Consider the following 22,099-nt stretch of genomic DNA (forward strand, 5'->3'; position numbering starts at 1 on the left):
CCAGCTGACATTTCAGAGAAAGATTGAGATCTTTCTGAGGAAGATGTAAAGGCAGCTGCTGTGACTCTGCAGAAGCATTTTCCTCTTTCGCTGTTTCCTACCCAGCCTTCCATTTTCAAGGCCATTTGCATTTTGAAGCAGAGCAAAGCCATTCCTTCAGTTGAACGGTTGACTACCTCTGGCCAAGGTAGTCAACCCACCCAGTTGTCCCCAGAGCTCTTTCTGTTCCCTTTCCAGACATCCTGGACATGTCCTGGAGGGCTGAAGGAACCAGTCCAGCTAAAGCCAAAGTTTCCCTCGGGTTGGCCAAAAACATTACTCTGTGTTGGAGGAGGTTATGGATTCTCTTACATTGGTGTACACCCTGTAGCTTCCTGGCCCCACCACCATCATTCCCACTGAGACTGAGGATGTTCTCAGAGCTCCTTGTGACAAGCACATGGCAGATGCACTGTCAAGGGGATTTAGGTCTCGGGGTGTCCTTTAGAGGCTCAGTCAGAGCAGTCTGCATTTGGGCAAAGGAACTAAGTGAGATGGGAGGCGCATCTGAGTTCACCATCAAGAAAATTTCCCTCTCTGTAGCCCTACCAGCCCTACTGTACTGTGCAGTTAGAACCTAGAGCCATGGCAGCCACTGTTGTGGTTTTGCCCCGATCTGAAAAGAATGATAAAGAAGCCAGACCACACCACCTCTTTTATATAGCCACATTTCAAAAGAAGTCCATATCCTCACATGGATTCAGGTCAAACTGTTTTTAATTATGGTGAATGGGTTGTGGCCAAAACATCTCAAAGATCAAAAGTTGCCTAACCTTGCTCTAAGCAACAATGGGGGCAAAGGAAGGCAACTGTTACGATCATGTTTCTCACCGCGTCACACACAGTGAAAAGTATATAAAATATAGTCCTCTGTTGGAAATTAACAAGTGCTGCTGTGATACTGTGTGCTTTCTGTGAGAACTATCATCAAGTTGTATAAATCAAATTAATGATCCTTCCAATCTGTGGGAGTAGCTTCTGCTCAGGTGAAGAGTTGATTCCAAACTGGAAAGCTCCCTTCTCCTTCCTTTTCGTAGTGCCTGGACACCCCCCTCAGGATGGTTCACACTCCTTGTGGGCCAAATGGCAGGAATACCTGATGTTGCATAATTGGTCCGCCTGACTGACCCCGTGCTTTCTCCCTGGCTCCAGGAATTCGCTTTCTTCTGCCCTTGTTCTACAGTGTCTCCCCACACATGCCCGAGCTGGCTTGATTCTCAGCCACCACCAGACTAATCTCACTCATCCACCTTGTTTTTCAGAGCCACCTGCCAGCTCCCCTTCCCCTTCTGCCCCTTTTAGCTCACATTCTGAATCTGAACTGTCTGGCTGAGAGTGAAGTATTATGAGAAAGCTGGGCCCATCTTCACAGCAGCGGTGCAGCGCTGGACTAACAAGGAAAATGTAGGGTTACAAATAGCCCCTCCACTACTTTGGAATGAATGTTCACTTGACACAGCTTGAGCTTCTCTGCAAAACCTGACCTGCTCTTCTAATTGGTTCTTTAATTTTTGTCTGGGGTAACTTAGCTCTATGTCTTGCTTTGACCCTGACATATGTCAGGGTTCCCTGTAGGCTCTCATGCTTTTATTTAGGAGTGTCCTCAATTTTTGCAGACTGACACATTTAAACCTAGCTTTGGCATGGAGCCATATCTATGCACCTGGATTCTGCTCCACTATTCAGTAAACTGGGGCTGAACTTTACCAAGGCACAAAAACAGCATGTTTTCTTTAGTCTGCACCAGAGTGAAACACTCTTGTGCTTTTAACTTGATTTGTGAAACAGTTGTTGGAAAAGATTGCCCCTCTGATCTGTCTGCTTTCTTTTCTCTTGTGTAATGTATTCTTCAGTGTGCATTAAATCAACAGGCTTGAGTTCCCACTAGTTTTGAGTGATTCCCAATATGGAGCCCATTGCTTAACAACCTTTAGCCTTATGTCCACTTCTACTGTCAAACTTCAGTGTTAACATACAAGGTCTGTAGAAAGAGCCACTTGTCCTTGATGGGTATGAAATCAGACAAGCATGAAGATCCTTGTGGCCGCTTAAAAACAAACTGGTTTAAATCTCTAATGCATCTGAGTGGGGAGTGTGCAGAAACCTTTTCATCTTAACTAATGAGAGGGAGGATTTCACGGTTGTAACTCGAGGGGATTTATTCTCTCTCATGTCGTAAAAACTGAATTTTGGCTGGAACTGTATCCCTATTGCTGCACTCCCCCTCCTTGGAACACAGGCTGGTCTCTTTCAAGGAAGAGAGAGAGTCTCCTCAGGACTTCTTGCCATGGTGCTGGCTGTCATTTTTGAAAATTCAAGCTACAGCAGGCTGCAGCTTATTGTTACACCTGGTTGCAAGGGTAGGTTGTGGTGACTAGCAAGTCAGCCATAACCCAAAAAAGGCCGTGGATTCTCAGTGGCTTGTTAACCACCCCATTGCATGCATGGCAAGGTGTGGTGTACCTGAACTGCATCATGGGAAATTCAGCTGCAGTGGCTTGATGCTACATGCAAACCTAGTCAGTATAAAGGACGGGCTACTTCTACAATAGGCTACGAGTAAGTTCAGCTTTCGTAGGTAACCTTTACCCAGCACATATGATGTTTAGGCCTTTGCCTAATAGACACGTTCAGTGAACAAGTGACTGCGTTCTCCACTGTTCCTGGATTTTCCTTCATGGAAGTTGGTTGCAGTTTGAATATTGGGTTGGATATAGTGCTTCATATCAGCCTTTTCCAATATGGGGCCTTCAAATGTTTTTGACTGAAACTCCCAGCAGCTCCAGGCAGCATGGCCAAGGGTCGGTGCTGCTGGGAACTGTAGTCCAGATCATCTGGATTGCTGGGGAATGCTGCTTTCCTGGACTGGCAAGTATTTAGATCCAGATTGTTTTTGACATTTGTAGAAACATCAGGGGTGAGCTGTGCTAGATCAGACCAAGGGCCTCATCCAGTCCAGCCCAGCAGCCCATTTTCAGCAGCAGCCAGACAAATATCTCCAGAAAACCCATAATCAAAGCATGAAAAGGAACACGGTCTGGGGCCTGGTGGGCTTGCAGCATCTAATTTAGGTCCAAGCTCCAGACTCAGAGATTCCCAGGGCAAGCCTTGGTCTTTGACTGCTGTTTCTGCTCCTGGTTTATGGAGTACAGAAGGGTGGGCCAACCTCAGACTTGTAGAATCAACTTTATGCTTTACGTGAATCCTAACATCCACCGATGAAGTCCAGGTGCAAAATTATGGCTCTGGTGGGCTTTATATACTACACAGCAAGGAAGAGGGTACCTTCGAGCATATTGCGGGGTTAGGAGTGTTTGACTAGCACCAGCACCAGCTCACGTCATATGAATGGCGCTTCCCATGCCCTCACTGTTTGAGTGAAATAGTTCTCTTGGTGTTTTCAAAGGAGGTTTTTGTTTTCCTGGCAAGACAATGCCTTGGAATTGAATCTCTCTCATTTCTTTTTAAAGCTGTCAATGCATGTGGTGAGGAATTATGTGAACAACTATTTGGAGTCACTCAGAAGCAGAATGGGATCCCGCTACTGCTGTTATAAATCTTACAAATGCCACTAGAATAATATTATAGTGTTTAAAATACTTGATTTCACTTGGTAGTTAAAAATCATTGTAGAATATGCACAGAGAAAATGGACAAATTATTCTGAAATCTTAGTATTCTCCAACTAGAGCCTCTAAGTAAATGTAAAATACAACTCAATAGAAGAACAGATTTTTCTCCACAACATCCTATGTATAATGTATGATGAGTATTAGCTAGGGTTTCTTTTCTACCATTGCAAGTGGGTTTACTTATAGCTAAATGAGTTGGCACTGTGGTGTGTGTGGATCCTAATCTGATAATGATCCCCTGAGCTGTTGATTAGATGCATTTTCTAGACAATAAAAACAATAAAAATCACTTAGGGACACCAAGATAAACATTGAGGCAGGTTCTGCTATTGCATTGTAAAACATTTGCAAAACTAAAGCCTCCAATTGCATGCTTAGATCAGGAGCTGCTGAGAATGTCTGTTTATAGGGCTGCAAAATCAATGCACGGGCAGTCAAAGTCAGAATAATCAAGAAAGTCTAATTTCTTGTTTATCTATATGTTAAACCTGTCTATTTCTAGAGATGTAACCAAGGTTTGCCATTTCTTGGTGTGGAATAAAAATCTTGGCAACTTGAAACACTTGTTCTAGGAATGGGGTGTGCAGGATGACCCTCCAGGTTTCCCCGAGCTTAATTTTAATTGTGCCTGCCTGCCAGCCCTGCTTCTCCGGCAGTTGTTCCTGCAGCAGCAGAGGTGATGGCCGCAGGAGGGTCGGTGGGTTTCTCTGTTCCCTCCTCTTCCACTCTTGTGCTTTCACTTCCTTTTCCTGACACTTGGGATGCTATGACATGTAGCTGTCCTGGGAACATATAATCCTGTTGGACTCAGCTGGGAAGACTATCTTCTAGTGGAAGGGAGAGTAGAGGGGCTGGCTCCAGCCGCACTTCTGCCTCCACCACCACTGGCACTGATGAGGAGGGAAGGAAAGAGCGCAACAAAGATATTTGAGGCAAACAGTTTGAAGCATTTTTAGAAATGCAGAGGATGCACAAAGAAATGGCCAGTGTCTGCACCTGTTAGGGTTGACCCAAGATCAGGTTGGGACAACCCGTTTCAGAATCTGCCTTTCTAGCACCTGCTGGCTTATCCAGCCTGGTCCTGCAAAGCAAGGCAAGCCCAGAGGAAGTCTGTGAATGCTTGCAGACCCCATTTGCAAAGCTGGCAACCTTCCCCATCAGGAGTGGCTGCAGGGCACAGAAGAGGGCATTGCTGGCAGGTGCACCAACCACCTTTCCCAGAGACCAACCCTCTTCCCTGTTCAGCGTAGCCAATGGCAGCACACAGAGAAAAGGGGTGCAATGAATGGGCTGCCAGCTGCCATGCTGGGCAGCCAAACTTCTTCTCCATTCATTACTGTTGGAGACGCGGGAAAGGGGCTCTCCTTGTGCAGTGCATGGGGCTTGATTCCTGGTGAATGGCTCACAAACTGGGCGCTCTCACCAGGAACTTGGACTTGGGGCCACTAGAAAGTGGACCGGGGTCCTGGGAGCTGAGCCCAGGGAATCCAGTGGGTTGCTCACACATCCTTAACCCAAGACTTTTTGCAATGTGGTGACCTCTGGAGTGTTGGCTGAATCTTTCTTAGACACTAGCAGTGGAGCACCAGACGGCCGCTTAGGGGGCACAGGGCAGACTTCCTGGCCCACAGCGCTCTCCCCCATTGCCTTGCTGCTGAGCCAACCCTGACTTTCTTTGCCTAATGCTAGGACAGCCCTGACGCTTGTATGCATTTTTAAAAAGAAAGAAAAGACCTTGTCTAAATTAATGCTCTCCTTGATCCCTTGGCCTCCCCAAGTTGTCTCTTGTAAATATGAACAGCCTTCTTCACAAAGATATCCCCCTATGGATTGGTCAGAGAATAAAGATAGGGAAAGCGCAGTGTATCTGTTGTCATGGGGCGGGATAGAGGAAGTGTCAAAAGCTGTGGCTCAGTACCAGCATTCAGAACCTGCTGCATTTTAATTCAAGAGGGGATAAATGCTGCTGTCATCAGGAAGCTAGCCAAAGGTGTCATCTTTGATAAACAGGACCCACTTCACACATTTCCTACGAAATCAATACAGGCCCGGGGTACTTATTTGCTAATATATATCATGCCATCTCTGCAGTTGCCCCCCTCCCCCGCTCGTCACTCTTTTGTTACAGTGATTAGTGTCTCCTTTCACTGTGACAATTTGGGGGCTTTCTGCAAAACAGTAAAGCTATCAAAACCAGCCCTGTTAGTAGTTTTGTTTTTGCTTTATTTCACACAGCAGCAAAGCTCTGAAAGCTGTCAGGAGTCATCATCTCTCATCACTCTTCTGTGAATTGTTTGGGACTACAAACAAGAAATGGTGGGGAACTGTGGAGTGGCAGGGAGGGAGCACCACATTAATATCTGAGTACAATTATCCATAAATCGCAGATCCTTAGAGGTCAAGAGGGAAAAAAATCAAAACAGGCAAGCAGCAGTTAACAGTGAAAACAAACTTTTTTCCCTTTGCTTGTCAGTGGCTCCTCCAAGCTCCCTGTTGTTTTATTTCTCATTAGCTGCTGTAGCTGGCTCTGCATAACTTGGAAAAGTCCTTAGTTTGGTACCACATAGCTTTCAAGCATAATATCCAACTACACTGCAAACACATTTAAATCAATTAACACTAATTAGTCCATTTTAAGAAGCTTGATGTGCACACCCTTAAAGTCTACTTAGTGTGATTGCAGAATTTCAGAGGCCTAGGTTTCACATGCTTAATCCTGACAGACAGTCAAATATCCTTTTGCAGTACTATGGTCTAACCAAGAGGGCCTGGGCTCATACTGCACACAGTGGAGCTTTCCAGCAAAGATATGTGTGTGCCAAAACTGCACACTTGGTGCCCAGGCCAAGGATGCTAGTCACTCCTGGCGTGGTCCCTGCCATGTTGCACCTTGCAGCCCCCCCAGGGAGTGGTCTGTCCCTCTCGGTGGGAGGTGGGTGGATTTGTGTCTTAGAGCAGAGGGTGGAGGCAGCTGTGCAATTCTGCCCTCTGGACTATACTTGCCTGGCTTCAAGCTCGATTCACCCCAAAGCAATGTGCTGATCATGGAAGCCTTTCACTGAGTAACTGAAAATGGTACTACAGATTTCCAATACAAGGACACGTAAAAAGCAAATAACTGAGGTGCACACCCAAACTTGTCCCCCTTTGTGTGCAGGACAAGTTTCAAGTATCTATATTTCATGGTTGGCACTGTGGCATAGGCAGATATATATCCCATCTGGTTGGGGATTTTAAGCATTTCTTCCAGGGTGGGACTTAATCCTGTTTTGGGGCCCCATGCCTACCAGTTATATTGCAAAGTTATGATTTGTTTACTTCAAAGCAATGTCAGCTACAGCCCTCGGTATCACCCAAAATATTCAGAGTGAAATGTTCAGAGTAAAAAAAGCACGTCTGATGGAAACCAATTATTCTCATATAGCCCAATAGTCTGAGAAAACTCCCAAAGAAATAAAGTGGTATTTTCCATAGTGAGATTCAGAGGGATCTTTCTGTAGGTAAAGGATTCCCCTAAGTAAAGACCACCACTGAGAAGGCCCTGATCCTCAGTTTCACAACGCTGATGGTCATCAGTATCAAGGGCAGCTTTACCTTCCTGATGAGTGCACAAATCAAGGGAAGAGCTGAAGCTCAGTGGTAGAGATGGAAGCACTCCCAGGTTCAGTCTCCTGGTAGGCCTGGGAAATAGTTCTTTCAGAAGTCCTGCAGAATTGTGGCTCTCCAGATGTTTTGGTCTACTACTCCCATCAGCCCTGGCCAACACATCCAGTGGTGATGGACAACTGGAACCATGGGCCAGAATATCTGGAGGGCCACAAGTTGCCTGCCCCTGATTTAGACAGTACTGAGCAAGGTACACAAATAGTAAGATCCAGTATTAAACAGCTTTCTATGTTTACTCTGGACAAGGGAGAATGAATGGAGGTACATCATGTTTTCTGAGTGCTTGGGGGAAACTGAGAGCCACTGTTGCCAACAAAATGCTGACCTAGATGGATCTCATCCAACCTGGCAATTTTTATGTTGTCGCATTTATGTGGTGGGGAACCATACTGTATCCAGGAAAAAAAATACCTGCAGTGGGTACTTGGCTAACAAGGAGGCAATTTTCCCATCGCGGTATTTGTGCCTCCCTTGTCATCCGTCCTGCTTCAGATTCATTTCTGTACTCCTCATGGTTACGCATCCAGAAAGGCAGCACCCACACACCACGTGGGAGCTCTCAGTGGATGCAGGGTGACCTTGAATCTTGCAGGAGGACAAAATGGTTTGCTGTGGGGGTTTAAGAGGGAGACAACTCCACAGTCACCCAAAGACCATGGAAAGATGGCTGAGGGAGGGGGAAAAAACAGAAAACCAAATTGGAAGGGCAATGGGAAATGAGTCGCTGGGCAAGGACTAGATGCATAGATACGGAAATGGTAGAGAGTGTGCTCTCAGCCTTTGCTTAAAACATTTCCTGCCTCAAACTGAGGAGGCACTTTTTAAATGTCCCCAGGGGTAGAAGTGGGAGCTGCCTATAGAATCCAACAGGGGAAATGAGGATTTTTTTGTACTAGTGATTGGGCACTAGTGTGTTCATGAAAAAGCAACAGCCTCCCTTTCCCAGACCCTCTGAATGAGCATGCTCAGTGGGCACAAAATGTGTATTGGCTGATAAAAAGGGGTAGGGTAGAGAAAGCAAACTGGGCTGGTTAGAACGGGGTATCTGAAACCGTGAAGAAAAGAAGGTGACACTGCAATATTTTGTTTCACTGTTGAAAAACCAAATGAAACATGCTTAGTATTTTCTTTGCAGGCATTCCGTTCTTTCTGTAGTTTGACAGTATCCAACAGGCTGTTTCCAAAGTTTGTTGAACTGAAGTTCCACTTGTTTCAATGGGTCTACTCTAAATAGGATTAACATTTAATAGTACCCATGGTGTATGCGGGAGATCGGCAACTTCTCAAAAGTACATGTGCATGCATAGCCAGCCTCTTGCAGTGGTTAAAGTGTTGTACTGGGTCTCAGAAGAAGTGTCTTCTAGTTGCCAGTCAGCCATGAAACTCACTGGATGACTTTAGGCAAGTCACTGACTCTCAGTCTAACCAGCCTCACAGGGTTGTTGTTAGGATAAAGGAGGAGGAGGTGGCGGCAGCGGCATATGGGCTTGGGTTCTTTGGAAGAAAGGTGGAGTAACAACAAATAAGCAAACAATAAAGGCAAAATGTGAATTAAAAGCTTGCCTTTTGGAAACAGCATGTTAACATTTCTAACTATGTCTGCTTCATTTAATTTTTATCAAAGTATTGTGTTGATACTTTGTTAGTGCTACCTTGAATTTTTATGAGTTGTGGGTTATAAATACTTTAAAAGCATTAAATAAAAGAAAAGAAAGAAAAGAAAAGAAATATGTAGAAAGTTAGTTAAGCTGGGCATGAGCCACTGAAAATTTCAAAGGTAACCACTAGCATTTGGAATTGTGTCCAGAAGTGAACTTGATGCTGTTATTGCACCTGTTTGCTGCCTCATGCTGGACCAGGAAAAGGTTCTGGAGACTCTTCAAAGGCAACCTCATTTAGATGGGCTTGTTGTGATCTGACTGGCATCTGCCTACAATCTGTGATATTTAGGGCTGTTTCCTGCTCAGGAAACTCTCTGGGTTTAGTCTCTGTCTGTGCTTGGATGTTGTTAGCAATGGCTGTAGCTGTTTTTTGCTTTTATTCTTTTCAAGATTGTTTTGTATTGTTCTAATGTTTGGAGGCTGTCCAGTCACAGGGGCACATGTTGCTACTCCTGCTGTGAATCGGTTCCATGTTTTCCTACCCACCCCTCATGCTGGATTGTTCTAGAGCCAAAGAGTGCTTGCCTTTGGCAGTGCACGGCATTTTGGAATCCTTGTGTCTGCTTTCTCTCTGCCCCTCACCGTTCGTGTTGGGAGGCAGGAATCATGGGACCCAGTGGATGTCCGCCATTGTTACAGCCTTGTCCGTTGAAGTTTGCACCTGTCAGAGCTCGCCAACCAGTGGCTCACAGGCCTCATCTGCTCCTGATTTTTCTCAGCCCTTGAAACCCTCCCCTCTCCAAATTGGGAGTAGTCACAGCATCATTTCCTACCTGAAAGGCACCTCTGTTAGTGTAGCAGCAGCATGGTGCCTTCCATCACAGTGACATCAGCGAGTGTGATGGAAGCTGAGAGGGGCACATGCTCCCTGTTCCTTACAGATAGACTTCCCATTGGAGTCCCTGAGAAGTTTGGGGATGATGGCTGTGTGGAAGCGAGAGGGCTCAGACAGCCTCTGGATTTTATTGCCAGTAGCAAGGAACTGAGCTACAGCTAACACTGACTCCACATTTCAAATATCTGAGCTGCCTACATTATTCTGCCAATCTTTTTTTTTTTAGTCTCCATCTAGACAGAGACTTCATTAGCTTCCCTCAGTGCATGCATATCCTTCAAGCAAAAAATGTCAATTCGAGCAAAGGCCCCGTGTTGAAATCCATGAGTTTAATTTGCAATCCCTGCTGTATGGTAGGCTTTCTTTGTGAGGCTGGTCCAAATCACTGCAATTTCTTGCCTCTGGAATGGAGATCACAGCAGTTCCATGCCTTCCGCTCCTTCCTTCCCCACTTGTCTCTTTCATATGAAGGCTTAAGGGATCAGAGACACTCATTTAACTTTGGTTGTGTTAAATGTACTCAGCATAACTCTTCCAAGTTACATGCACTGTACCATTTCAGTGAACAGAAACTTACATAATTGCAAGAATAATCACAACTGCACTGTGAATTTCCTGGATATTGCTGTTTCTCATAACGATTACAGCAAAGGTGATGGAGATTATGACAGTAGCTTTCTTGGTAGGTTAACTAAGCTTTCTTGTTTGTCTTGTTTTTGTTTTTTTTTCCCTAGCTGGGAGGCTGTGGGATCCTCGGAGTTGGCATATGGCTAGCCGTCACCCAGGGGAACTTTGCTACTCTCTCTTCTTCCTTCCCATCCCTGTCGGCTGCCAACCTGCTCATCATCACAGGGACCTTTGTAATGATCATTGGCTTTGTGGGATGCATAGGAGCCATCAAAGAAAACAAGTGCCTCCTGCTTACTGTGAGTATAAAACAGCAAGTGTCTACCTGCATTCTGAGTACCTGCATATACATTAATGCCAGCATATTCTTGGCATAAAATGCCATGCATACCAAAGCCCCGCACAAGCCGTGGCCAAGCAGCCAGATACTGAAAATGGTGAACTCTTTTTATTTGGGGTAAAGCATCCATATCTAGTATGTATGAATTTAAAGGTACACATCGACCAAACATGCTAATGTGCCTTTAGGTTACCAATCAAGCTGACAGAATGGCAATTGAAACCAAGGATATTACCTATAGAATTAGATCATTCAAACCTTGCAGATTGCATTTGAAGATAAAGATAGGTACACATGCAGCCAAATATGTACATCTTTTATTTCATAGATAAGCCCCAACCCATCATCAAGGCAAACATAACAGTGGGAATTGTTCTAAGTTTTATTGACCATTCCTGATTATGTTAAATTGTTAAAAGATAGCTTAGAACTCTCCCTGTGGAGGAGTTTATTCATACAATTTGGATTGATAGGGGTTTATTAATGGTATTTTAAACCATACTCTTTTCTTTCTTTCTTACTTAATTTTCGTGCTACTGAAATTCTTTGGCAGTCCACAAAACAAAGTTTAAAATAATAAAAAATGCAATACTATCAAGACAATGTAAAATCTCAAAGAAATTAAAGCAGCTACAGAATAAAGCCAAGGTAAACCTACCAACAGCAGGCAGCAGTAGTACAAAGATCTAAAAAGCACGGGTGCGTTTTTAAAACTGGAAGGCAATTTCCAAGTCCTTCTTTGTCATTCATTATTGACCACTGCATTTCCTTCAGATGTCAGCCAAAGGGAAGACTGATTTGTGGATGTATTCTACCCACTTATTCCATAAATAGGAATTGCCTAGCAGTTGCAAGGCTAGGCATCCATTCGAGCCAGAATGTTGTGCATATATTCAAAGGGTTTCCTCCCACAGATATCCATATGCAATACGATTAATATATGGACAGGGTTTATAGAAATCTGGGAATTAAACCTGAGAATACCATGGCTTTGACTGATCTGGCAGCTAACTGCATTTCAATGAATATTTCAATGTATTTTATATGCATACCTTTCCTGAAGAGCATACCTCTGAGAATCAGTACAGATCCTCCTTTACAGTGTTTTTCAGATATGATCCAGGGAACACCACAGTTCCTTGGAAGTTAATCAGAATTCCTCAGTGGAATGAACAGTAACGGCAGGCAAGTTTCCCCAAAGGACTGTTTGACCACCACTACTGGTTTTCTGCAGTATATCACTTTAGGGAAATGAGAGATGCTGAGAGATGCTGAGAGAGAAGCTAGAGAAAAGGAGGAAAAGTGAGGGAAAAGCAGGAGGGAGGGAGAGATAAAGGGAAAGAAAGGGAAAGCTGCTGGAAACTGGAAAGAGCTGGGGTGGGCAAAACAAGACAAAATCCAGAGTTCACAGAGGACAGTACAGTGGTAGCCTGGCTCACGAACTTAATCCATTTCACAACTCTGGTCATGACCCAAATTGGTCATGAGCCAAGTCAAATTTCCCCATAAGGTTCAATGTGAATAAGATTAATCCGTTCTGCAACTATTTTTTTTAAATCACAAAAATTTGAAGCAAAGTGACAAAGAACAACAAAGATTGTGGCCATCTCACCCCCCCCCACCCCGCCTGAGCACAGCCATGGCTGCCATCTCACCCCCCAGCACAACCGTGATCGTGCCCGTCTTCCCTGCACAAGCGTGATCGTGGCCATAGATGGGTGCGATTGTGGGCATGCTCGAGGGGGAAGACAGGCGCAATCGCAGGTGCACTTGGGGGTGGGAGGGAGACGAGCACGATTGCGATCATCACCCAATGTGGAGTTTGTGACCTGAGTAAAAAAATTTCTTAAATTTCTGTTTGAGACCCGATTTGGTCATGAACTGAGGTGTTTGTGCGCCGAGATACCACTGTAGAAGCCAGAGACAGATAGGCAAGAAAGCAGCCAGAGAGCAGGAGAAGCAGCCAGTGTGTGTGTGAGAGAGCGCTCATGTGCACACAAAGCGCTTTCACATCTGTCCACCTACACACAGAAAGGACAGGTGTGTTCTGTGTTCTGTGATTGGCCATGGCACCTTCCAACAGTGTAGTGGCACTCAACACATTTCTAAAATGTACTTATGGGCCCCCAAATGTTGCTTCCCCCAATTTTATTCACTGTGACAAAAACAAGGCAAGTTATGCAAAATGAATTATGCAAAATGAATGGTTTGGAAATGATAGTACATGTTACTCCCATTAAACCCAGTGAAGCTTAAGTTAGTCATGACTAGTTTGTTCCATTGGTTTGAACTAGACTAGAGCATGAGTCATATAGCCTGAATTCAGTCCAGTGTTATTTTAAGGAAACTGAAAACTCAGTCTCACGAGCCCACATTTAGTGATTTCCCTCCCTTAAATACAATGATGAAATGATGTGTCTCACAGTGGAAATGGAGGGAAGGACATTAAATTTCAGTGGAATGTGATAGGTAGTCTGAGCTATTTTGCAATGGCGGATTTAAAGGACATAAGAATCTCCTGGGAAATGGAAAAGATGAGATAGATTTTTCCTAGGGGCCATTCTTCTATTTTCTCTTGTATAGTTATACAATCATGATATTGTGTTCATAATTCATTGCCAAAGCACCTGAAGTCAGGGACAAGTGCATTCCCACTAATACGTAATAAATAAAATCTTTTCTGATTTGGGTCCAATACCAGTGTAAAACTTGTGAGCTGAATTTTCCCTTTTGCAATCTGGATGACCCTGAAGTCGTCTATGTTCGAAATAGCTCCTTAACAATCCTTGCCACTCTTTAAGAGGTAGGGAAGGAAGGAGAAGTGAATGCTACTTTTCATTCCAGAGCAGTCATTCACATTAAATCATTCCAGTCAGCACAATTTAGAGGAGGCTGAAAGCTAAAGATGAGAGGCAGAAGAAAGTTAGCTTGGAGGCTATTCTGTTTCCATAGTTGCTTGATTTTCTTGAAGTATGGTGTACCTTAAATTGAACCTTGCCATATCTGAGAGGAGAGCTGTCATCTTATTCTCCTGTGCTCAGTACAATATGCATTGCATTGAAATGTGAGAAGCAAGTCCTTCCTTCCTTCCTTCCTTCCTTCCTTCCTTCCTTCCTTCCTTCCACATCAGTATGGAGGAAGTGCTTTTTTACATGCCAAAAATAATTTCAGGAAACCCTTGAAGAGGCCCTTGAAACTCAACATAGAGATACTATAATGGGGCTGGGCAGGATACTTCAGTATTTGAGAATGTAAGCCTGCTGTTGAATAGTGCATAATGTACATGACTGTGGAGTGTGGGTGATGGAGACGGGAACACTTTACAGAAGAACTTGCCCCGTACTCCCCCACACCATTGGTTCATCTAGCCCGATATTCTCAATCCTGGCTGACAGAGATTCTCCAGGGATTCAGGCAGAGGCTTTTCTTGTCCAGTGAAGATTGAACCTGGATCCTTCTGCGTGCAAAGCATATGCTCTTTTGCTGAGCTACCTTGGTCCTCCCTGTAGCTTCCAGGCTACAACTGGAAGAACTCTGCAACTCCTGTACTTAGAAGGCTGGTGCAAGTTTGTGTTTCTAAGACAGGGCATGCGTTGTATCTTTTAAAATAGTTAACAACTTTTCAAAAGTTAGCTCCAGAGCCACAGTACTCTAGCATGGTTTGCACAGCATTGGGCAAAATGATAATTTACATAAATTACACTTAGGGCAAATTGGCCAAGTTTTCAGAAATCACTAGAGCCACATGGGTTTCTGATGCTTGTTTGCACTAATTTAACTAGTGGTTTAAAAAATGTGCAAATTGCGGTTTGTCTTAGAGACAGAACACCCAAATGCCCCTGGCTCAGCTCATTTCTGATCATCAGTTCAGAAGCAGGCAAGAAATCTGTCAAGGTCAAGTGAGCTGCATTCCCCTGTTGTGGGACATCCCTAAACCCACTCGACTGAAAGTTTGTGTCATGTCAATCTGTACTTGCACTGCCATCCCAAGTAAGCCTTAAAAGAGGACTTAGCCATGCAAGTCAGCACTGCACTTTCCCCCCAAAGCTGGGGGGCTTCTTGACATGTGGTTGAGGAGGGTTCCTCCTGGGGAAAGGCATTGTTGGGGAGGCTTCCTCGGTTGTGCCCTATTGGGATCCATGGAAGTCACATGAGTCAGAGGGTAGAGAACTGCTTTCATTATACATACTTTGAGAAACAGAGTGCGGCAGGGAAGACGGGAGGACCAATTTTTCATATCAGTTGATCAAAAAACATTACCTTGTCAAAAGAACAAGTTTGGATGGGGGGAAATAATCAACACCTGCAAGAATGCAGCTTAACTCTAATTTAACATTGAGTCTGACCCCATTCATTGCCCTTGCAAACTACATCTATACCAGGTTAGTTTGATCCATAGATAGGGGCTGAAGCAGAACCAGAGGAAAAGTAGGTCCAGACTCCATTATTAGGGGCCAAGGCAAAGGGCCAGTTGGAAAGATGGTGGGTGGTCTTCTGGTTGGTTTGCTGGCTTCCAGTTTCCCTGTTAAGTGACTTGCTGTGAGTTAACCATGAATATCACTTGATAGGGAATATGCAGAGCCCAAACCAAATAAATTACGCTCATTCAGGCCTCTTCAGTCAGTTATTGTCTGCAGACTCACCATTCCATGTTGTGAAACTTTCCATGTTGAGGTCATGGTGACTTTGTTTGTTTGTTTGTTTGTTTGTCTATTTAAAACTTTTCTAGACCATCCCATTACCAAAGTCTCAGGATGGCTTAACAATACAAAATGTAAAAATGAAATGCAGCATCCTAAACATTCAACTAAGGATAAAACCCCAATTAAAACAGTCAAGTCTTAAAACTTTGGGAAAATAAAAAGGTTTTGGCCTGGCACTGAAAAGAATAAAGTGATGGCACCAGACAAACCTCTCTGGGAAGCAAATTCCACAATTGGGGTGCCACTGCAGAGAAGGCCCTTCTCCAGGTAGCCACCCTCCTAATCTCCTTCAGGGAGGGCACCCGGAGAAGGCTGTCTGCCCCAAATCTGGAAGGAGACGCTCCTTCAGGTGACCAGGCCCTAAGCCATACATGTTTTTATCATTGCAACAACTATGCCAGGCTGGTTGGACAGAGAAATACTGATTTGTTAGTATTGTCACCTACTATACTAGCTTATTTCTTTAGCTAGTAGTAGTAGTAGTAGTAGTAGTAGTAGTAGTAGTAGTATTAATTATATTTTTGTACTGCTCAATGGTAGCAGCTCCTCATTCGTAATGAGCTGGTTGCCAGTTCATGCACCATCATGGAGCTAGAGAAGGCATTCACTCTTCAGATGTCTAGTCCGTCCTCCCACTTGCCACAGGAAATGCAGAGGTAGAGCATCCCACGAGAAGGATGTCCAACCTCTGCTTGAAAACCTCCAGCAAGGGAGGCTGCCCCCATCCCTGGTCATCGGATCCATTGCTGAGCTGCTCTGTTACACACTGCTTGCTTCCATGGTATGTTTGTGTGTCATGCACTTGCGTTTGTCTCTTTATGATATGTAAGAGGATTCCATGTTCTGAGTTTTAAAAAAAAATCACTTCAGCTGTACCAGCCCCATGAATTGGCTTGTAGTTATCATTCCCTTAAAAGGTGTGCAACCTTCTGAAGCCCGTCTGTTAGTAAAAGAAAATGTATTTGGAAGAGGTTTCTGGAAAGAGTTCTGTTTCTTTCTAGTGCTGGACTTTATTAAAGAACTGACACCCACAATTCTAGGAGTGATAGGGAATTGGTCTGGCAAAGATGTCCAAAGGTGTGAGAGGGGATGGTAACAGATCGTCCCATTAATGATTTTCTGTAGCGATTGATCCTCGTCTGGTGTTTCAGTTTCTTTTGTAATAGCTTGACGTGTGAGCCAGAAGAGAGGAAGAAGATATCCACAAATGGGCTGGCTGGCATCAGACGTCTTTGGGGAAGGAGAGTGGTTCAGTGGTGAGGCTCATGCTTTGCATGCATGTGGTTCCAGACCGAACCCCCAGCATCTCCAGCTAGGGCTGGGAAAGGGCCCTGCCTGAAATTTTGGAGAGCTGCCACCAGGCATTGTTGCCAGCTCTGGTCTAGACTCCTGTTTTCCTGAACAAGCAGAAATGAAAGAAGGGGGCTGTACAACAGCTAGACTATTTATCCCCTTTCAGATGGCTTTAGGAAGGCTATGGGCCAGGTCTGGAAAGGGAAAGGCAGGGTATAAAATCTGTAGGTTTTGAGGCTTGTTTGTTTGGCTTCTTCAAGCCCTGCATCTGTTAGAGGGCATCATATCGGATGCTTTTCCCACTGTGACCAGGCAGAGGCTCTGGAAGTCTTCATTCTCCAGCGGAAGTAACTTGCAGAAGGAGGCTTTGCAGACTGTAGTGCTATACCGGGGTGCCTGGTGTCCACTGGGGCTGGTGGGGCAGAGGACAGGGCAGGGCTTGTGTTTTGGCTGCTCCCCTTTGGATGATCACAGATAGGCACATGTCCTCTCCTTGCTGCTTACTTCTTTTGTACAACCATTCATTCATTCATGGTATTTCTATATCGTTCAATTAGACGAGTTCTCAGAACTCTCCAAGAATTCAGTCTCACCAAGGCACCCTTTTTTCCAGGTTGCTTTATTTTATTTAAGGCATGCCCTAGCTATCCTTACAGGCCAACCAAAGAGCAGAAAAAGAAGCCCACAGGATTAGGAAGGCATTTCAAACACACACACACACACACACACACACCCCAACACCTAAACCTGTGGATATTTACAAGGAGTAAGACCCACTGATTAGGTATGCTTAGGCCTGTAGCTGTGTTAGGAAGCAACCTGTGCAGGGTTTCCGGTGGGAGGAAGCTGAGAGGTGGTGGCAGCAAAAAGCAAAGCCAGAATGGCCCCACCATGTGGCTGCGCCGAATGGGCGCTACGGCCACTGTTCCTGGGCAAATGCTTTTTTGCAGCAGATCTGTTTAAATGACGTTCAGCATGCCCTCTTCTATTTTCCCCAGGCCCAGGCTCCCCGTCTTTCTCTCATAAGTCTGTGTGTGTGAACAGCATCTCAGGCAGAGGAAGGGTGGAGGAACCCTAGAGGAACACAGCCACATCCACAGTGTAGCAGCTTTCTGGGCAGTAAATCTTAAATGCACAGGTATTCTGGAGATGAGAAACTGCTCAGCAGTGAAGGTCAGAAAAGTGGAAATGACCAGGACCAACTTGGCTGCCCTTCTGGAAATAAATGCAGATCAAGTTTTCTTCCTGCTTTGTTCCTCTCAGACTCCCTTTTCAATCCTGCCCAAATAGAGTTCCTGCTGAGCTGAGCTGCCTCACTAAAGTTGCAGCCAGCAACCCTGGTTAAAGGAGCCCTGCCCCTTTTCTCCTTCGAAATCCAATTCTAAATGCAGTGTTAGTGTGATGTTGGCTCTGCCTTGCCTTCTCCCCTCACCCCCACCATTCCTTTTGATAACCCTTCACCACACTCAGAAAGGCTTTGGCAATTATAGGTGGCCTATAAATACATGTAAATAAATAAATAAATCCATTGCAAAATTGCTCCCTAGCCCCCATGGTTCATTTTTAAACCATGGCCAGTGAAGTAAGTTTAAATGGGAGGTGGGGGAATCAAGTTTTTAAAAATCAGGAAAAAGTATGAAAAAATTAGTGGGGGATTTGGCTGGTCAATGACCAAATAAAGGATTGATTGATTGATGAGTGGGGGATTAGGGTTGCACACACATACTCTCTCTCACCCCCCCCGCTCCCCCCCATAAAAAGGCCAGACCCTGGATAGGAGTGTTAATAAACAGCCCACAGTGCACAGCTATCGGAAAGTTGCCATTTTTCTGGCATTGTCTAGGACAGCCTTTGTGACAGGCTTGTTAAACTCCAGATGTGTTGGTCTGCAACGCAATGGTGACAGTGACTTCCCCCTTGCCCTCAGTGGCAGCACTGAATGTCTCCTTTGAGGAGGCCTTCAGATAGAGGTGTGGGCAGGGAGATGGCTATAGGGTGTACCTGCTCCAGGAGCTCTGGAGAGCCATGTTGGCCAGTCTCTCTGCTGAGTAGACAGCTGGGTTTCCCAGAAAGGCAACGCACCTGAGGCAGTGCTTGGAGGTGTCCTCAGTGAGGCACCCTGTGAGAAGCACTTGGAGGAGCTGCTCTAGCTGCTCTGCTGTGGTGGCAAGGGAGCAGCCAGCATGCCTGGAGCAGAAGATGGGGTGTGCAGTTCTTCTTCTGAGGGCAGCAGTCAAGGGCACCCGAGATCTGCCATCTGAGGTGGGGGGAGTTGCCCTACCTCTTGGAAGAGGCATCCATGTTCCCAGTCTTACCAGGATTGAAGGATTGAACCTGGTACTTTTTGCATGCACATGTTGTGCTCTTCCATTGAAGTGTGGCCCCTTTCCTGCATTTAAAAATTAAGGGGTGAAGATAAAATTAGGTAAGCAGCACACTAACTAGGTGGGCCTCTTCATTGCCTGTCTATTGAAAGGTACCAATCGCTCTTCTCGCTGTTTGGATTCCTTCTTATCACTCCCCACTTCTGTACTTATTTGCCGAGACAGTTATTTGAAGTTCATTTTTCAGAGTCTATGTAGAGAAAAAGGCCCTTTTTTGTGGCTCCTTCTCATTTATTTTAATTAGTTGATGTAGTCATTGTTGACGGTTCAGACAAGGAGATGCGAATTAAGATATAAAACCCAAGAGGACATGTTCTTTCCCCTTGTTCAACTGCCCTCAACTTGTTTTCTCTGACCTGAATAATATGGGAGCCTCAGATTAGGGGCAGGTGGGGAATTTCAGTTTATTTGTATTTGATATTTATTTTGATTCTGTACTCTCCCATAGCCAAAGCTCTCTGGGTGGTTCATAATCTGTACAGTAAAATAAAATCCTAGGCGGATGTAAATTCCATATACACTCCTAGCTCAGACAGTCACCCCAGAAAGATCCCATGGTATCAAAAGCTGCCAGGAAATCCAGGGATGTCAACGGGGCTACTTGCACCTTATGTGTTTTCCAACATAGCTCATCATCCATAATAACCAAAACATTTATGTGCCAAAGAAATGGATCCAGATTATCAGTCTTACCCAAGAGTGCCTGGATCTGGCTGGACAGAACCCACTCAAGGTCCTTGTGCAGAGAAAGAACACTTGGCACTGGCCTAAAGTTCTTGAGATCTTTGGAATGCAGAAAGGTTTCTTTGGAGTGGTCTCACCACCCCTTCTTTCAGGTGTCATGGGACCACTGCCTCTTGTAAGAAGGCATTCATCATTTTCCTGGACCAGCCAGTAAGGTAAAGTAAAGGTAAAGGTTTCCCCTTGACATTACGTCCAGTCATGCCTGACTCTAGGGGGCGGTGCTCATCTCCGTTTCCTAGCTGAGAGAGCCAGCATTTGTCCGCAGACAGTCTCTGTGGTCATGTGGCCGGCATGACTAAACACCGAAGTGCACGGAACGCTGTTACCTGTTACCGAAGTGGTACTGCTGCTTATCTGCTTAAGTGGCCCACTGCTTATCTACTTGCATTTGCATGCTTTCGAACTGCAAGGTTGGCAGGAGCTGGGACGGAGCAACGGGAACTCACTCCATTGTGCAGATTCAATCTGGCGACCTTTCGATCAACCAGCACAGCAGTTTAAACCACTGCTCCACCTGCAGTCCCTGGACCAGCCAGTAGTCCCCTCCTTAATAGTTTTCATAAGCCAGGTCTGGGAAAAAAGTGGTCACACAAACCTGTCCAAGCCCTTTATCAACATCCTCACGCTATACCAAATTTACACTTCCTGAACCTATACAACCAGAATATAGTTATGCAGTGGTATTTATTCTTACACACAATTATAATGCACTTCAAAATGCATATAATAGGAGGAAATTTGGCCACCTGGTAATCTGTTGCATTTTTAATGTCCTGATGCTTGTTTAAATAATATTTTACTGTATCACTGTTTTATTTGAATTCTCGTACTCCACCTTGGTGATACCTGTGGAAAGGTGGTCCGTAATTATTATTAATGCATTTTAAAAATTATTGCCCAGTATAAGACTGTAAAATCCCGCAACAGGAGTAGGTATCCAGTTAAAATTGCCAGCCTTTTGCCTTTAGCCATCTTTGGTTCAGAGGAGAATTCTCAGCTTGGGGTACAAGCATTCCACAGTTCTGATGTGCAGAGAACTTTTCTTTTCATGTATTTTCTGTGCTGTAAAATATCACATTCTTGTTGCTACAGTTCAAGCCTGGCTCTTCTGTTGATTTTAGTGCAAACTGTATAATCCAGGGACAGTGTGGGTTTCAGACAGTGTGGGTTAACAGCCCGGATATTTCTCTGAAAAAAGCATTTAGGATTCTTTGCATGGAAGGTTCCTCACCCACTTCTAGTTCTTCAGGTCCCCATGAAGGCATTAGGAAATGAGCCAGCTTCCTCTTCCCTCACATCCGGCCCATGGAAGGCACAGCCCTGTGGTCTCCCAACTTTGTCTGGGAGATGATTAGGATTTTTTAGTCTGAGCACTGTGAACTTGGACTCTAAAGGATGAGCCCCTGCCCTGCTCCCCTGCAGCGAGTGCAGGAAGAACCAAGTGGCTGCTTCGCCTCCTAAGGCTGCAGCTGGGCCTTGGAGGGGGAAGAAAAGCCTGTGGGGGGAGGGCAGGGCAGGGCAGGAGGCCGGGGCTGCAAAGTTGCAGTGACCCTAATGGGTGCTGCAACTGCCTTCCCTCCCCTTGTTAGTGCTACCTTTGCCTTCGGAGGCCTATGAGCACCCGTCACAAGGGCAATAGGGTTGCGTCCTAATCCCTTAAAGGGTTGCTTGCTTCTTTTTGCCACCAGGATGCCTTTTAAAGTTCAGTGGAGATGTCTGTTCAGAGCAGATTTTCCACACAGCTCTGCAATCCATGTTTGTTTTTTCTGTACTGAAATGTAAGACTTATAATTTCCACAGAAAATAGTGCTGGCCCTTGAAGCCAAGTCCCTAGGTGCTCTTGACCTCCTTTTGCCATATTGGGGAATCCCAGTCTCTAAATGCTTGAGATGGTACAAAAGTGTACACTTGGAGGTATGTGATCTAGTTCAGCATCTAGGTGTACATGAATGTGGAGGGTGCAACACTCGTGCATTCAAAGAGGCCATGATAGGCTTGTGATAGTCCTTTCTTAGGTCCTTTGCAACCTGGGGAGGCTTAGCACTGGGGGGTAGCAAGGCTGGTGTTTCTTTAAATTAATAGTCTGCTATTCTGTGTCCACAGTTAATGAGAACAAACTCTACAGAGCACATGGCTAGGATGTGACAGAGATCTGTGACTTTGGTATTTTATGAC

At 45.1% G+C, this 22,099-nt stretch overlaps 1 protein-coding gene across 2 annotated transcripts in view; it reads left to right on the forward strand.

The window, feature by feature from the left end:
* TSPAN4 (tetraspanin 4) overlaps positions 1-22,099 on the forward strand; it is a 325,749-nt gene that overhangs the window by 216,784 nt on the left and 86,866 nt on the right. For both annotated transcript variants that reach the window (XM_044425531.1, XM_044425530.1), the window contains one exon: positions 10,568-10,759. In XM_044425531.1, the coding sequence (XP_044281466.1) occupies positions 10,568-10,759 (192 nt within the window). The remainder of the gene's footprint in view (positions 1-10,567; positions 10,760-22,099) is intronic.

The sequence above is a fragment of the Varanus komodoensis genome, unplaced genomic scaffold (assembly GCF_004798865.1).
Source record: "Varanus komodoensis strain SLA01 unplaced genomic scaffold, ASM479886v1 scaffold16, whole genome shotgun sequence".
Taxonomy (NCBI): domain Eukaryota; kingdom Metazoa; phylum Chordata; class Lepidosauria; order Squamata; family Varanidae; genus Varanus; species Varanus komodoensis.